We start from the raw sequence: 15,024 nt of genomic DNA on the forward strand, positions 1-15,024 counted from the left end.
TGAGGGCATCAGGCATAGAATACATTAAACAAATTACTATTTTTTAAGTTAAACTTTTATGCTTCTATTTTTATCAGACAGGGTAAAACAAATTATTAAAGGATGCCAAAGAACCATGATAATGCAGAAGGTGACTTGAACTACTTCCTTTCTTCTTTCATTGGAATGATGACCGGCCATACCAAAGAAAAGTACCTGTAAAGCTTTGGTGCTCTTCTAGAATCCATGATTATATCAAGGAGGGTTTGTGTCCCTCAACCAGGAATTCAAAAAGAGCCACATAAATGCAAATTATACTTACCAAATAATGAGAGTAAAATAATAGATTCTGCATTGTTTTTAAAAATAAACTATGAACTATTTAAGAAAAAAAATTTAGAAACATGGCTCAAGGGGATCACTTATCCAAACCTGAGATAAATTCAAAATAGAGAGATCCCTGAAAAGATTTCTAAACATTAAGATTGGCAGTTAATAAAATCACTAAAATTAAAAAAATATATATTAAATGGTTATATTTCTTCCATTTTATAATCAAACACATGGGAACATGAACAGGAGAAAAGAGAAAAACAGCCACCCATCTTAGCACACTAGTGGCATCATAGCTCATTAAAGAACTCCCAATACTAAATTAATTTACATGTTTTATATAATCTTTAATTTCAAGTCATTATAAGAATGAGATGCACTTAAAATTTCAACTAAATTCAGTGGGTGTGACATGAGTGATATTAACATCAATTACAGGGCATGGCAGAGGAGATAAAAAATATTTTTGAATAAATATTAGTTAAATCATAGTAGTAGCTATAAAATAATGAGAGTATATCTCTATATATGTACATGTATTTATCTACATTTTGTACATACCATAACTCTTTATGTCATTATACAACCGCATAAAATAGGTATAATCTTATGGGCCAAAGAGATCAGTGTTAGTATATATAAAATGTATTTTCTGAAAAATTGGCCTTATTGTGATAAATTAATATCCTTTTAAATGTGTTTTAAATTGGTTCATGGAAAGGAGAATAATTGTTAAGAATCTTGTTCTATAATTTAAAAGCAATTTCCATGGAGCATCCTAGTCTCCCCACAAGAGCAGAAGCTCCTTTTGATTTATGTAAACATTAAAAGAAGAAATACGTAAAAAGTACACCAAAGTTTAAAGAAATAACAAATAATTCTGATCCCCATCACTGAAAAATCTGAACTGCCAGAATGTCATTGCACTCAAATACAATTTTACCACATGAAATTTAAAATAAGAATAACAGTGATAAGTTTTCTGGTCAATCTGCCATAAATGCTAATAATACTGGTGCCATCAATATAGTAGCAGCTCTTTGCCCAAAGTATAGATGAGCCTTTTCTGTGGTCATACAGAAACTGTTATTTACAATGGTTTTTACATATACACATATTTATAAATTTATAACTTATAGTCAGACATTAAGGGGGCAATGTGGGCTTTACAAGAAAAATATTCTTAAAGCATCTAATAATGCATACCATATAGAGCAATTTCATTGCTTGCCTTCTGGCATTATGTACTTCCTTATACAATTGCACACATTCCTAAACTATACAGAAGAGCTATGCTATATTTAAATGTATAAGAAAATAGGATATCTTCTATTTCAATGTATGAATAAAGTGCACATTTTAAAACTAGGTGACAAAGAAAGTGTTACTGGAAGGGAATTAAAGAAATACATTTATTGGCTCATGTAACAATTTTATTTTATTAAGGATTATGGATTACCTCTTGTGAGGGAATTTTTAATGTCAAGGCTGTCTTCCTGGCAAATTCCGTTAATAAGTTGCATTTGTGACCTTGGTTTTATACAATCATGCAAAGCATATAATAGAATCACATGGAAACAAAGAAAATTTAAAAAATTAAATGAGGCAAAGGAATAGCAATTTTTGCTGATATTTTGCTTATTTCCATAGATACTCCTTTTATTGATTTTATGAACATACCTATTTATGCACTATACTCAAATACTGTACAAAACTGCAATAAATGTTACTATTTGACTACTTATGTTTCTACAAAAACACCATCGTAAAGGTGCATGTTTTAGTAAAAGTCAACTAATAACTGCTAATGTACATGTCAATCAAAATTATTTGAGGTTTGCCAAAAACTTTGAATCTAGGCATAATACACAATTTTTAACTTTTATTAGCATATTTCAGGGGCATAAATAATATTTTAAAATATTAAAAGAAAAATGAATTTTACCCATTAATAGCTAGTAATTATATAAAATTTAAAATTGTGGTTTCTAATTTAGCTGTGTATGTGTGTGTGTGTTTATGTTTGTGCACGTGAAATAATCCACAATCTGTTGGTGATGTTTTAAAGTTGCAGTGTAAAAATGTTCAACCCTTACCAAAACCTCTTCTGGTATACAAAGCTGTTGTAAATTTGAGTCAGCGAAATTTAAAGTTGCAATTTACAAAAGCAGATTTACATTAATTCTTATCTGAAAGAACTGCTTTCACAAGAGAAAAATGTGCCAATTAACTGCCCTTTCCTTTATAATTAGTGGCTTCTGAGTCTTGAAAAGAAGCCTTAAGGCAGAATTTGCAGTAAACAGGAAAGAGGAGAATCATATAAGTGCTTGTCGTAGTGTGGAGCACCTATGAATTCTCATCGGTGGGAGTTTTTGGCACAATTTTCTAATCCAACATGCATGTTGCTCCACAGCAACCAAACTGGATGCTTTTTCCAGTCTCCAGCACCAGTAAAATTTAGCTGATCCATTTCAATACAACACCTACCTGGAAAGGTTAAGACACATTTGTTTTCTTTTTTTTTTTTTTTAAATTAAGGTAGTTTCCAATGATTAAAATAAATTGTAGGATTTCAATTATTACTTTCAAATAAACTCTGAAGCTAAAAATGTAATGACCATGACATTCCAATAGTTATTAAATCATAGGCATAATTAACATCCTGTCGGGCTGACTCATAATTATTCAAGCTTGTCATGCTGTAATATGTACATGGCTATAGATACTATATAGAGTAATTCATAGCTGATTTCAAATCTCTAGTTTTTCTTATGTGTGCCAAGCTTCCAATTACATTAGCAGGGACTCTGAGCACTCATGAACGGAGCTGCTGTCAGATACAATGTTTGTTACTTCAAAGGATTCATCTAGGAATGACAATGTTATCTTCCATCATAATTAAGCAACAGTAGAAAATACCCCTACTTAAGAGCTAAACCAAAAGGGTCCACAAAGGGTTGTACAGGATCCCCACTTTCATCTCTATTAGAAGAATAGGAAATTAATCAGGTCATCTGAAATTCACTTTAAATCAGGTCCTAGGGTAAATCTTTTAAAAAGGCAATGGCTGTTTTGGCATGGAGTGCTTTCTGTCTGCAGTTCCATGAGTTAGCAAATGCATGTCTCCATTAAAGGTCTACTGGTAAGCTATGTCACTATATACATACTGTACATGTTGGGTCACAAATTAGCAGTTATTAGTCAGACTGTACATAGCAAAACAAACCAAATTTAATGTTGCTATACATCCCAAAGATAACATGGGTCTCAATTCAAGGACTGACCCCTAATACAGGTTCTCTGTTTAAATATGTAGCCCAGTAAACTAAATTAAATGTACCAAACAAAACGGGAAAAACTATTCTGGACATTCTGTCAATTTTGCTAACACTGTTAAAAGTTTTCTTGGCTTCAGCTGGCTTGTTTTCTGGCTTCTTGTTGGGTTCTGGCGTGGTTGCACTCTTGGAGATGGTGGAGAGAACTGGATCTTTTGAAAGATTCGGGGCATAATTGGCAACAGCCACTGCATAAGCGTTGTTCTGTATCATAACGGAAGCCTTTTCTTTTTTCTATTGAAAAATACAAAAATTAACACAGTGTGGGTTGAGTCTGCTACTTAACATTTTCTAAAGTCCACTTCAAATTCTGAAGGAAAGTATCCTAATACAAATCATCATGCATTAGAAAAAAAACATAAATTAGGAAAATAAATAAAGGTGTTTATTAAATTCCAAATCCATTACGGTGAGAAAACCCCCAGTAAAATTAGTGGTACCACTTTCCTGGGGAATCTTATTGGTTGTGGGTTGACATGGAAAATAACCAATAGAAAAATGCAACTTTAAAAAACAATATAACTTTTCTTTTCTCATGAGTCAGTCAAGTATTTGTCAAATGAATGACTGAATGAATAACTGAAATGTAGAAATATTTTAACAAGAGGAATGAAAATCTACAATGAATGATCCCACATTTCTAGCTTAGTAACAGGATTCCCTCCCACCTCACATCAAAGTCAAATAGCAATGCTTTACTCAGATGATGGGAAATTGTAACCTTATGAAGATGGCAGTGCAACAAATACTAGAAACACAGAAGGAGAATAAAATACAAAGTCTTGGATTTTTGCTTAGCTCATCCCGTTTCACTTTATAATCTCTAGTTCCATTATCACAAACTCTTGTCTGAGTCACTATTATCTCCTGCCTGGACTTTGTGTCCGTCTAGCTTGGCTTGACTTTGTCCAGCCATTAGACACATTATGGCCACAGGGATCTTTTTTTAAGACAAAAATTTGATCATTTAACTTCTATGCTTACATCCCTTAAATAATATTTCATGGAACTTAGAATGAAAACAACGTTTTTTTTTACAATAGCTTCTTTCTTTTGCTCATTACTTACTGGCTCCCCTGAAATAACCTCAGTTTTCAAAATACTTTCTTGCTTTGGTGCCATGCTTTTAGCCATGATATTTCCCCAGCCCAGAACACCTCGGTTTTGAAAACCTGGAATAGCATCTCCCCACCCCATTTTTCACATGAACACCAATTCCTTCTCTTATTTTGGTCTTGGTTTAAATGCCATTTCCTAAGAAAGGACTTTCTTAAGGTCACTTAACTAAACATCTCTTTGCTCCCATATATGCTCATTCATAACACTCTAATTTGTTTCCATTATGACATTTTTCAAAATGTGTTATTTCTTAGTCATGTGATTATTCGACTGACATCTTGCTTTCTCATTCAGTGAAGGCTGGTGCTGCTTCTGTCTTGTTCACCTGTGTAATCTTAGCACTTAGCATGAAGCCTTCCACAAGTTGGCCGCATAATACATCAGTGAAATAATATATAATTCATTTAATAAAATGAAAATATAAATATATTACTTTACTAATATAAATATATTGTTAGTTACTTGAATACAAAGTAAATTGAGACAGCAGTGAATTATCCAAAATAGTGAGCAGGGTGTAAAGCAACAGATATAGAGGAAAAATTGGTCTACAATCCTATTTTGACTCTTAGTTATTTTAATTAAGAGCTCTCGAAGTGTTCAAATAAATTTAAAAAGGAGCTCTGAAAGCCCAGGAAATTCTAAAAACAGTCATGGATTACCCATCTTTCACTGGCCTGAGTTTCTTCCTCTCCTTTTTCCCCTGCTGACATTCTTCCAGATCTGGCTTACTTATGAAAGAAGGAAGGATGAGAGATCACCATTTGTAACTTTGTAAAAGCTACAAAACATCTCTTCTTCAGTAATGATGCATATAGTTCCCATGTTACAAATAGAGGATAATGTCCAAGTGAAAAACTGATAAGGAAATTATAGCGAATGCTTTTTGAGCACTAGAATGTGTCAGGTTGATTGTTAGCCAAGGAGACATCTCTGACAAACCTCACTACGGGATAGGAAGTTCCCATATTAACCCCATGATATAAGTCCAAAAATGAAGGCTAAAAAAGTTTTGTGACTTGACCGGGTCTGTGCCTATTAAATGGCTGAAAAAGGGCTCAAACTTAGATGTATCTGACTTCTAAACCTCTGCTTTTAAACACCATGTCATAGGATTTTCGGTCTGAGGAAGCTGTTTGAGACATGGAGTATGTTTTTCATAAAATATTCTTGTTGAGGTTTATATCTCTAGGTCAATCTTCAAAAAGGGCTTTTCAACTTATAATGTATATAACATATAGTGTATATATTATTATTTGAACCAAATTGAAACGTCATTTAAAATGATATCAGATGGCACATATAAAGAATCTGGGCCTTGAGAAAGTTCCTTAATATTTTTCTTCAGCTTCTAACTTGACAAAAGGAAGATAATGATACTAAAGGTATATCAAACTGTTGTAATAAACAAATGGACAAATATATTATTCTAACCACATTGAGAAACATATATTCTCCTAGTGGAGTGCAAATCATAACTATTACAAGCCAGACAGTGATTACTGGTGTACAAGATGTAAAGGCAATATAATTTATTATGTGTTAGATAGAAGAAGACAAATATTTTGTTGAAAAACTCAAGGAAAGTTTGATGGAAGTAGGACATTTATGTTGGATGAGGAACTATGGTGTAGGATTTAGGCACGTAGACAAAGAAACATAAAATGTAAATGTCTTTTTTTGCAACAGGAGTCTCCAGCTAGAAACCCTATACTAATTTTAACCAATATTTTCTTGCCCCCCACTTGAATACCCCTCAGTTGCACATATATGCACAGGAAATACAGGTACAAAATCTCTGAAAAACTCTAGAGCAGAGGAACTAACCAATCTGAACAGATACTCTGACCAATCAGAACTGACGTTGGCTGTAAAAAACAAGCAGCACATACCAGCCAAGTATCAACCCTGCATATTTGTATGTTGGCGTTTTTTGTTTTATGCTAACACTGTGGACGCTTTAATAAGCAGTGTTAAGACTCGTTCCAAGTTATGTTTGTAATTTTCATTGAAGCTATAAATAACAAAATTCACCTTATTTTCTTCATTGTTTAAAGTATGGCTTCAATCTCTAAAGCAGCATAAACTTCAGAGTAGGGCTCAGAACTTAAAAAAGTAATGGTTTTGGCTTCAAAGTGCTCTCTTGTAACTTGGAAACTACCGTTTTCAGGACCAAGTGAGCAAAATACAACAGTTATAAGTACCATTTTTAGTTACGAACCCAGTTGCTGGCACCTGTAATTTCTTACCAATTCACTGAATGAAGGGCAGAGCATTCTTATGGTGCTGCATCTTTTCAATTCCTAGTCTCAGCACAGCAAAGCTTTTCTGGCTCAGAATTTTACAAAGTCTTATTTTAAAGGGGAAAATAACTCCCCTCAGTCCATTTAAAAGTAATAACTACAATTCTATAGTAAAGCAGACTGTTTCTCTTTGTTTAAAATTAAAACCATGTTTATGGAGAGAAAAATACTGTTGAATTCATAGCTGACTTACAATCTAAGATCTTCTAAAGCAGAATCTATAGGTTAAGTCTACATAATATATATTATTAATATTCTTTGTAAGACACAGATTTGATAGTGATAGTACGAAAGAATATCCATACCTTAGCTAAATGATATCCAGGAGGTATTACATGGCCCTATTCACTATTGACTGCTATTAAAAATAACTATGTTGGGAGAAATCATACTATAGAGACCTCTTCGAATATCATGCAGGCTTTGGATCAAGCCAGACCATCAGCAGGCTGAATCCTTGGGCCACATGACTGATTTCACTTTATTTAATGTAACTTTTAACTTACATTCAGAACCTGAAGAAAAATAGTCCAATGAAACCTTTTGTGTTACTGATTAAAAACAGTACTCATTTCCATTAATGAATTTTTTAATGCTCATGTTCCTATACAATTTTTGTTTCTTTTGAGAACTAGAAAAGTTCAGATAGTTCTGACTGCCTAATTTCCTATTGCCTCATCTCATGCTGTATTTCTACTTTAAGGCACCTAGATAGGCCACTTCATATCATTTTTGAGAACAAGGCCAGGTATAGCCAAAAATATACACTGTGTTCCAGAAGTCAATTTTAAAAAAAGGTAATGTTACAAGTTGAGAACGGGATCAGTGGGAAGGAGACTGGGGATCATGCAGGCAAACTGACACTATTTTCTAGTAATTGTAAGTAATTCTCACGGCTTTTGAAAGCTATGCGTGAATGACTGGTACAATATCTCTCCAGAATTCTTAACCACTAAGTTTCACTAGACTTCTCTACCTACACGTCCCACAGGTAATTAAAACAAAAAAAAAAGTCCAGAAGTGCACTCAGCTTCCATCCACTCTCACTTCCTGCCGAAATCCATACACTCACTTGTACCCCCTAACCTGTGACTGGTAACACAATTCAGTCAGAACTGATAATTAACTCCACATTGTCCCCTGGTTACCTCCTTACCATAACCAGGCTAACACTGATTCAGCTCTGAGTCACATCGACCGAGACAACACTTTCTACTGCCTGTACTTAGTTGCCATTTCATGCTTTTCTGCAGGACCCTGGGGCTTGCCTCTATAACAAAACATGTATGTATCTTTTTCACTTTTGTTTTCCTTTCACTTCACTGTAAGCTCTTTGAAGGCACAGACTGTGTATTGCAGAGCTCCTAGCATAGTTCCTGGCCCAGAGCAGGCTCAGAAACATTTGCTTAATGATAAATGAGTGGCATGTAACTAAAATGCTTACTATGATAAAAATGTATATCTAACATATAAAGTATAACTTAAGATAATGTTATATAGACTATAATAAATACTTTATCAGATCAATTGATACAGAATTCAATAGCTTATTCTAGAATTCTATTATGTAAGTCTCCTGAATGTCTTGAATTTCACCATCTACAGATGTGTAAGACTGGGAAATAATAAAACAGGATAAATTTAAAAAAAAATCAAAGCTTGTGAACGCTGTTTTACTTGTGATTTAGACCCATATCAGAAGGTGAAGATTTGATTTATAAAAAAAAAAAAATACATTTTTTATATATTATCTGGGTGGGGGTAGAGTAAACTATGCTGTTATACAGTTTGTTGAATGTTCAGTTGTCAATGAAGTGGAATAAAAAAGAAATATAACTCACACGAATTGATTTTCCATTTTAAAATAACGTTTAGTAGGCTTAAGTATACTTTGAGTGTATTACTTTATTGAAGTCTTTGGATATATATTTAAAATATCAAGTCTGGAAAAACCTGGATTACAGAAATTAAAATGTCTTACACCATGGTGTCAAAACAATCTTGACTTCCTATGAGTGGTAGAGAAAATAATTTGCTAGTAACTTCAGCCGATGTTCTAGCTAACATACAAACACCTATGAATAAAGTGACCTGCCATTTGAATGAAAATAACAATTACATGGTTTGGAGTCAGAAAGAATCTTAGGGACAGTTCCTTACAATGAAGAAATGGGGATCTCATTCAAACACTAAATATAATAGGCTCTGGAGAAAAAAATCAGGTCTCCAAAGTGCAAATCTATGCTTTTTCTACCATACCATGTTGCCTTTTTACAGTTATTGTGGCTACTAGAAAGCCCATTACTTGTAAAATAACAACATGCTCATTGGTCAGATAATGCTATTGTTAACTGTCTACTAATCATCCTGACTGAGAAAAGTAATACTTACAGAAGATTTTTTGAAGGTTAAACAGTCCATCCACTTCTCTAAGTACTCTAAAGTCTTTTCTTGGAATAAACTGGGCCATGAGAAAGCTATATACTTGGACCATATTAGCTTAGCTCCTTGAAGAATTGCTTTCACTGAGTTGTATGTTAATGTAATGCCTTCAGCTTTTATTGAAGGGGACTACAAGAAACATCAATATGAAATCCATTATTGCGTTTATTGGGAAAAATTTGACATCACTTGCTACAGTACCCAGCTTCCCCTAATTAAAAAAAAAAAAACATGATATTTTATTTTTTCAGAAGGCAATTTCAGTGTAAAGAAAAGTTTTTCTCTGAGAAAACTTATCTATCCAAAGAAAAATAACTCTTCCCCCCACCCAAGGTGTTACTTTGCTCACCAAGAAACTGAGAATTTTAAGCTTAACTGCTATTGCTATGGACTGCAGCTAATGTGCTGGCCCAAAGATGAATGTATTTGAGTCTGTTTTCTTTCATCTTGATTTTCTAATTTTATTTCTATTTTATTTAATTAAAATTTGAATGCATGCATTCTTTTGATGAACTGCCTGAAATACTTTGGAACAAGGCAGGATGTTATAAATGCAAATAAATAAATAAATACACTTGAAAATGTGATGTTTACTATGAATTAAATAAAATGACTCATAAAACAATAGCACATTCCATAACTGTTTGCATATTTTGTTCCTATGTCTACATTTTGAGTAATTTATTATCTAGTGTTTTCTATAATTTCCTTAGCCAGTTTGGACTCACTGGCTCAGATCTAGAATTGAAAGCAGTCTCAAGGAATTAAAGTAAATACATTTTTTATCAACTCAATAAGATATGTACTAAATACTGTGCTAAGTAACAGCAGATACGATGATGAATAAGGCAAAATATTGCCCAATCAGATCTTGTAAACTAGTGTAAGAAACAGACTTACTTACAATATAACTACGATGTAATGAGATGTTGTAAAAATAATTTGTACCAAGTGGTGTCGAAACGCAATTTGGGGAATGAGAGGAGTTAAATACATTAATCTGAAAAGTTTTCATATTATGTCAAATCAGATAGATCTTAACAAATAACAGGAGTTTGTCAGTTAGCAGCAGCAGAAGAAGTATTATTGCAAGAGGGGTCAGCAGGTCTAATGTTATGGAGCTGTGCAGAGGCATGGATGTTTGGGGAAATGATTGTGGCTAGTAATGCTTAGAGAAAGAATACGATTATGAAACTTAGATCTATCCCCAATCCTGGATTCATTACCTATTAGATGTGTGATTCTGACCAAGTAACTTTATTGACCAATTCTCATTTCTAAAATAGAAATATTCCCAGACACATGGAAGTAAAAACATAATAAAAAATCTTCCTTATTATTCATCATAGAAACAAACATAAGAGAAAACTATATACTTGGACCATATTAGCTTAGCTCCTTGAATAACTGCCTTTAATAGTTGATTAAAGAATTGAAGAGTTAGTTAAATGATCTGATTTATGATTTAGAATAACTCTGACAGTAATGTAGAGATAGATAAGAAGACAATTAAAAATAGAAAGGAGCAAAAAAAAACTATAAAAAGTATGAGAGATGGTGAAAATATGATCTAAGATATGCAAGGAGAATAATGGACATGATTTAATGACTGACTAGACGTTAAGCGACACTTCCAAGTTGTTGGCTTATAAGATTAGGTTGTGGCATTAACTGAAGTATCAATTACTGATGAATAACTAGGTATGGGCAGTGGAAAGATATAAAATCAATTTTCTTTTATCCTTTCTAAAACAGATATTGCTATATTCAGATTGAGACTGAGGTTGAGATGTTATATTCAGGTAGAAATGTTCCAGGAATAGGTTAAATATATTATCTTGTAAGTTAAAAGGTACGGTGTATAGTTATCGATAATGACCTTGAATAGTGAAATGAAGGCATGGATTTTACATTTTGATTGGGTAATACCTCTTTAACTCTTACCATATTTACTGAGCACTTAATACATGTAAGAGCCTGTACAAAATGCCAGAAAGAAGTGACGTGTTAAACAAAAATGGTCATTGTCATAATCAGTGAAAGAGTTGAGACAGAAACATGCAATTACAAACTACAAGAAAGGCTCTAATGCAAAAAAACAGAGTACTGTACACACTTATAATGGAGGCCTAATCATTTACAAGGGCAGGGGAGGGCTCAGAAATTTCCTGAGGAATTGATATTTGTGCTGAGGATGGCAAATGGGGGGACAGTATGCTTAGTGTTGCAGATATTCATGCAAGCATTGTCAGTAAAACCCTTAAAGTGAGAATCACACAGTGAATACTGAAAACAAAAACAGCATTAAAGAAAGCAGAATTGACTGTCTTTAGGGATAAACAAGAACAGATGCCAGGGAAGCTGGGTCCACTCTGAACTCTGGCAGAGAATCAAAAACAGAAAATGAATAGTGGCAGCTGCCAGGATGTGAGGGAAGAGAGCTGATACTCTGAAGTTTGATTTAAGAAAGAAAAGAAGAGAAAAAGTTGCTGTGCTGGGCCTGAAGAACGATTTTGGAGCATAACAGTAAAAAAATTTAATGGGGATTCCTTGATAAAAATAGGAAAATTATTTTCAGATCTTAAAGTATGGAGGTTATCAGTGCTCTTCAGCTACAAGATAGTAAATTAAAAGGAAATTAGATTATAGTTGGTCGAGAATTAAGTTGAAAGTCATAAGATAACATTGCAAGCAATGCTTTAAAGAAGTTTGAATATAGAAAAGAGGGGAGAAACTGAGGATGTGGGAAGAAAATGGCATAGGATTGGAAAGTTTTCTTCTTGGTAAATTAAGCATATTAAGCATCTTCATAAGCTGAAAGAAAGGAGGCAGTTGAAAATAATAAGATGGCTTTGAAGACATAAAATAAGAAAACAATAACTAATGGAACAGGTTTGAGAAAGCAAGAAGGAAAGAGATCCTATGAAGAGCTGGGGTGAAAGAATTTGTATTGAGCAAAAGGAGAAAAGGAAAAACATTGGATGTGAAAAAGGGTTCCATAAGAGCCCGGGGTTGCATAAATAGACACCTTTGTATTTGGAAAGGCATAACAATTCAGAGTTTGATAATCTGATCCAGCACTGTATTTTTCTAATGATAAGGTTTTCTTGTATAATTTCACAACTGAGGCTAAAAGTAGTGTAAAGTCTTGCCCAAGCTCACAGAGCAAGGTAGCTTTGCCTTTTAATATAGGGCTCAGACATAGCTTGAGTATAACTGAGAGTGTTTATTTATTTATTTGCAAAAACTAAATTTAAGGAACAGTGAACATTCTGCATGTAATATGTCGAGTATGCAATCCACATGTAAACAGGTTAAAGACATATGTCTTTTTCTTAAAACATTCAATATCAATATGGAGCTGAATCATTATTCTTATGGGGCAAATTGATAATTGGCATTTTATGAATTTTCAAAGAACTTTTCATTTGCTCATTGGATTGACAGATAACCGCATTTGCTCATGTTTACTAATGTCAAAACAAAAGGACTTCCATAAGCCTGGTTAGTCAGAAAGGACACTAAAAACAGCCTGTGGACAGAAACTCTGTATTTAAAGAAAATTATAATTTTCTGCTTAAAAATTAAGTCTAAGGAATATTAAGATAAAAGTATATTACACTGAAATATCTTTTAGGCAGATAGGCTACTTTAGGGCACTCTTCTGGATATCCTTTTAGTTTTAAGGACATTTTAATTCTTAGTCTGAAGGTAGGTTTATGAAACATCTCTCAAAACTCATCTGAATCATGAAATCGGATAGAATACCCACTGATAAACTCATTATGTTTTTTTTACAAAACTTTCCATGAAGGCAAAGAAGTCCTCCCACTGGTATTACATTGTCAGATTTAAGATCACAAACTCATTCATTCTTTTATACAATAAATATTTATGAAATGCCTGCTAAGGACCAGGCACTGTGCTGGACACTCTAGCTATGGAAAAGGAAATGAAAACAAGCAATGTCTGGTATATTGTTTTCCTGAAGTAAACCACAAGAACTAAAATAACATAAACAATGTTAATTCTTTTCCTGAAAATTAGGTTGGAACCTCAGTGGTTTTGACATAGATTTATCCTGGCTATGTGTAATTTCGCATATAGATAAACTTAAATCCACTATACATGAGGAGTAAAATATTGCTTCTATAGAGCATTATCAATTATTTGTTTTTCACATTTAGAGGTACTTCTGTTTTCCAAGGTAAAGAGTTGAGAAGGCATATCATTTCAGAATGTCAATTTGGCATTCTCTAATATTAAAATAATATATCAATAAATTTATATATGGGAATTCATGGCACAAAACATTTATCTTTTGTGACATATTTACAAAGGTCTAATATTTTATCTCTAAAAAATTAGTATAAAGGTGCATGTGTAACCAATATACCTTAAAAAATAATTGCATAGATACCATGAAAAAGCAGTACACCATATGGGCAATGAAAACATAAATCAATATTAAAATGTAATGGAAATGCTGAAACAGCCCAGAAGTTAAGCATACAACATTGACCAGATTCCTTTTAATATTTATTTGTTGGCTCTGCTAGCAGGGAAAACACAACTTATAAAATGAAAGAAATCATCAGTCTTATTAAAATTTCCATGGCTTACAAAATTAAGGAAAAAGACCAAGACTTTTAAACTATAACATTTACTGCTTGTATATTTAAACTGTAACATGGTCATAGAAATGAAAAAATATATTTAAATAACTGAAAAAGAAATCAAATCTGCAAGTATGTTAATCCAAATTTAATAAAAGAAGCATTTGGGTTGATACAATGCTAAAGATATCCTCTGAATACAACTTTTTACCGTTATTAAGAATATAGATGATTATGATACATTCAAAGCCTCCTCTTAGGCAGATACATAATCTACAGAGTATGAAAGGAAACAGCTGTTATATCAATGCACAAATCTCACATTAGATTCAGTACTTGAAACCTAAATATGGACAGCAATATCTCAAAAGAAGTTAATCTTAAAAACAAATAACTTTTCCCTTTTAGACCATATGAACAATTTAAAATTCCTAAGCATTCCAGCACCGACATATTTATTCCATACAACGTGGGAAAGATTTTCAAAAAATGCTATCTGGGCTTTTACAATCAATCAGCAGAGACTGGAACAGGTGAAGAGGATTCAATTCATTGATAGAGCCTGGAATTCTATAATAAGTAAAATTAATGCCCATTTTCTTTTTCCAATCTCTTTATAATAATGCAATGTGGTGTTAAGACCATGAACTTAACAGTCAGACAGGTAGATCGGAGTTCAAGTATACTTACTAACAAGTTGTGTAAGCTTGGGCAAGTAAATAATTTTACTGTTTCAGATTCTTCATGAGTAAAAATGAGAATAAGAAGGCAGTCTAGTCATAAGGATGCTATAAAGATTATGTGAGAGAGCATATGTAAAACACTTAGCACAGTGCCTGACACATACAGCTCAACAGATGCTATGGAGTGGTTTTAATGGAAGTATTAGTAGTACAA

General features: G+C 33.0%; 1 protein-coding gene across 1 annotated transcript in view; it reads right to left on the reverse strand.

Annotated features, from left to right (window-relative positions):
• Positions 1-1,706: 1,706 nt before the first annotated feature.
• Positions 1,707-15,024, reverse strand: part of GABRA2 (gamma-aminobutyric acid type A receptor subunit alpha2) — a gene marked incomplete at its 5' end in the record, with an annotated part of 240,795 nt that continues 227,477 nt past the window's right edge. Inside the window, 1 exon segment of the mRNA NM_001133357.1 lies at positions 1,707-3,881. Coding sequence (NP_001126829.1) covers positions 3,585-3,881 — 297 coding nt within the window. The 3' untranslated portion in view covers positions 1,707-3,584.

The sequence above is a fragment of the Pongo abelii genome, chromosome 3, assembly GCF_028885655.2.
Source record: "Pongo abelii isolate AG06213 chromosome 3, NHGRI_mPonAbe1-v2.0_pri, whole genome shotgun sequence".
Classification (NCBI taxonomy): domain Eukaryota; kingdom Metazoa; phylum Chordata; class Mammalia; order Primates; family Hominidae; genus Pongo; species Pongo abelii.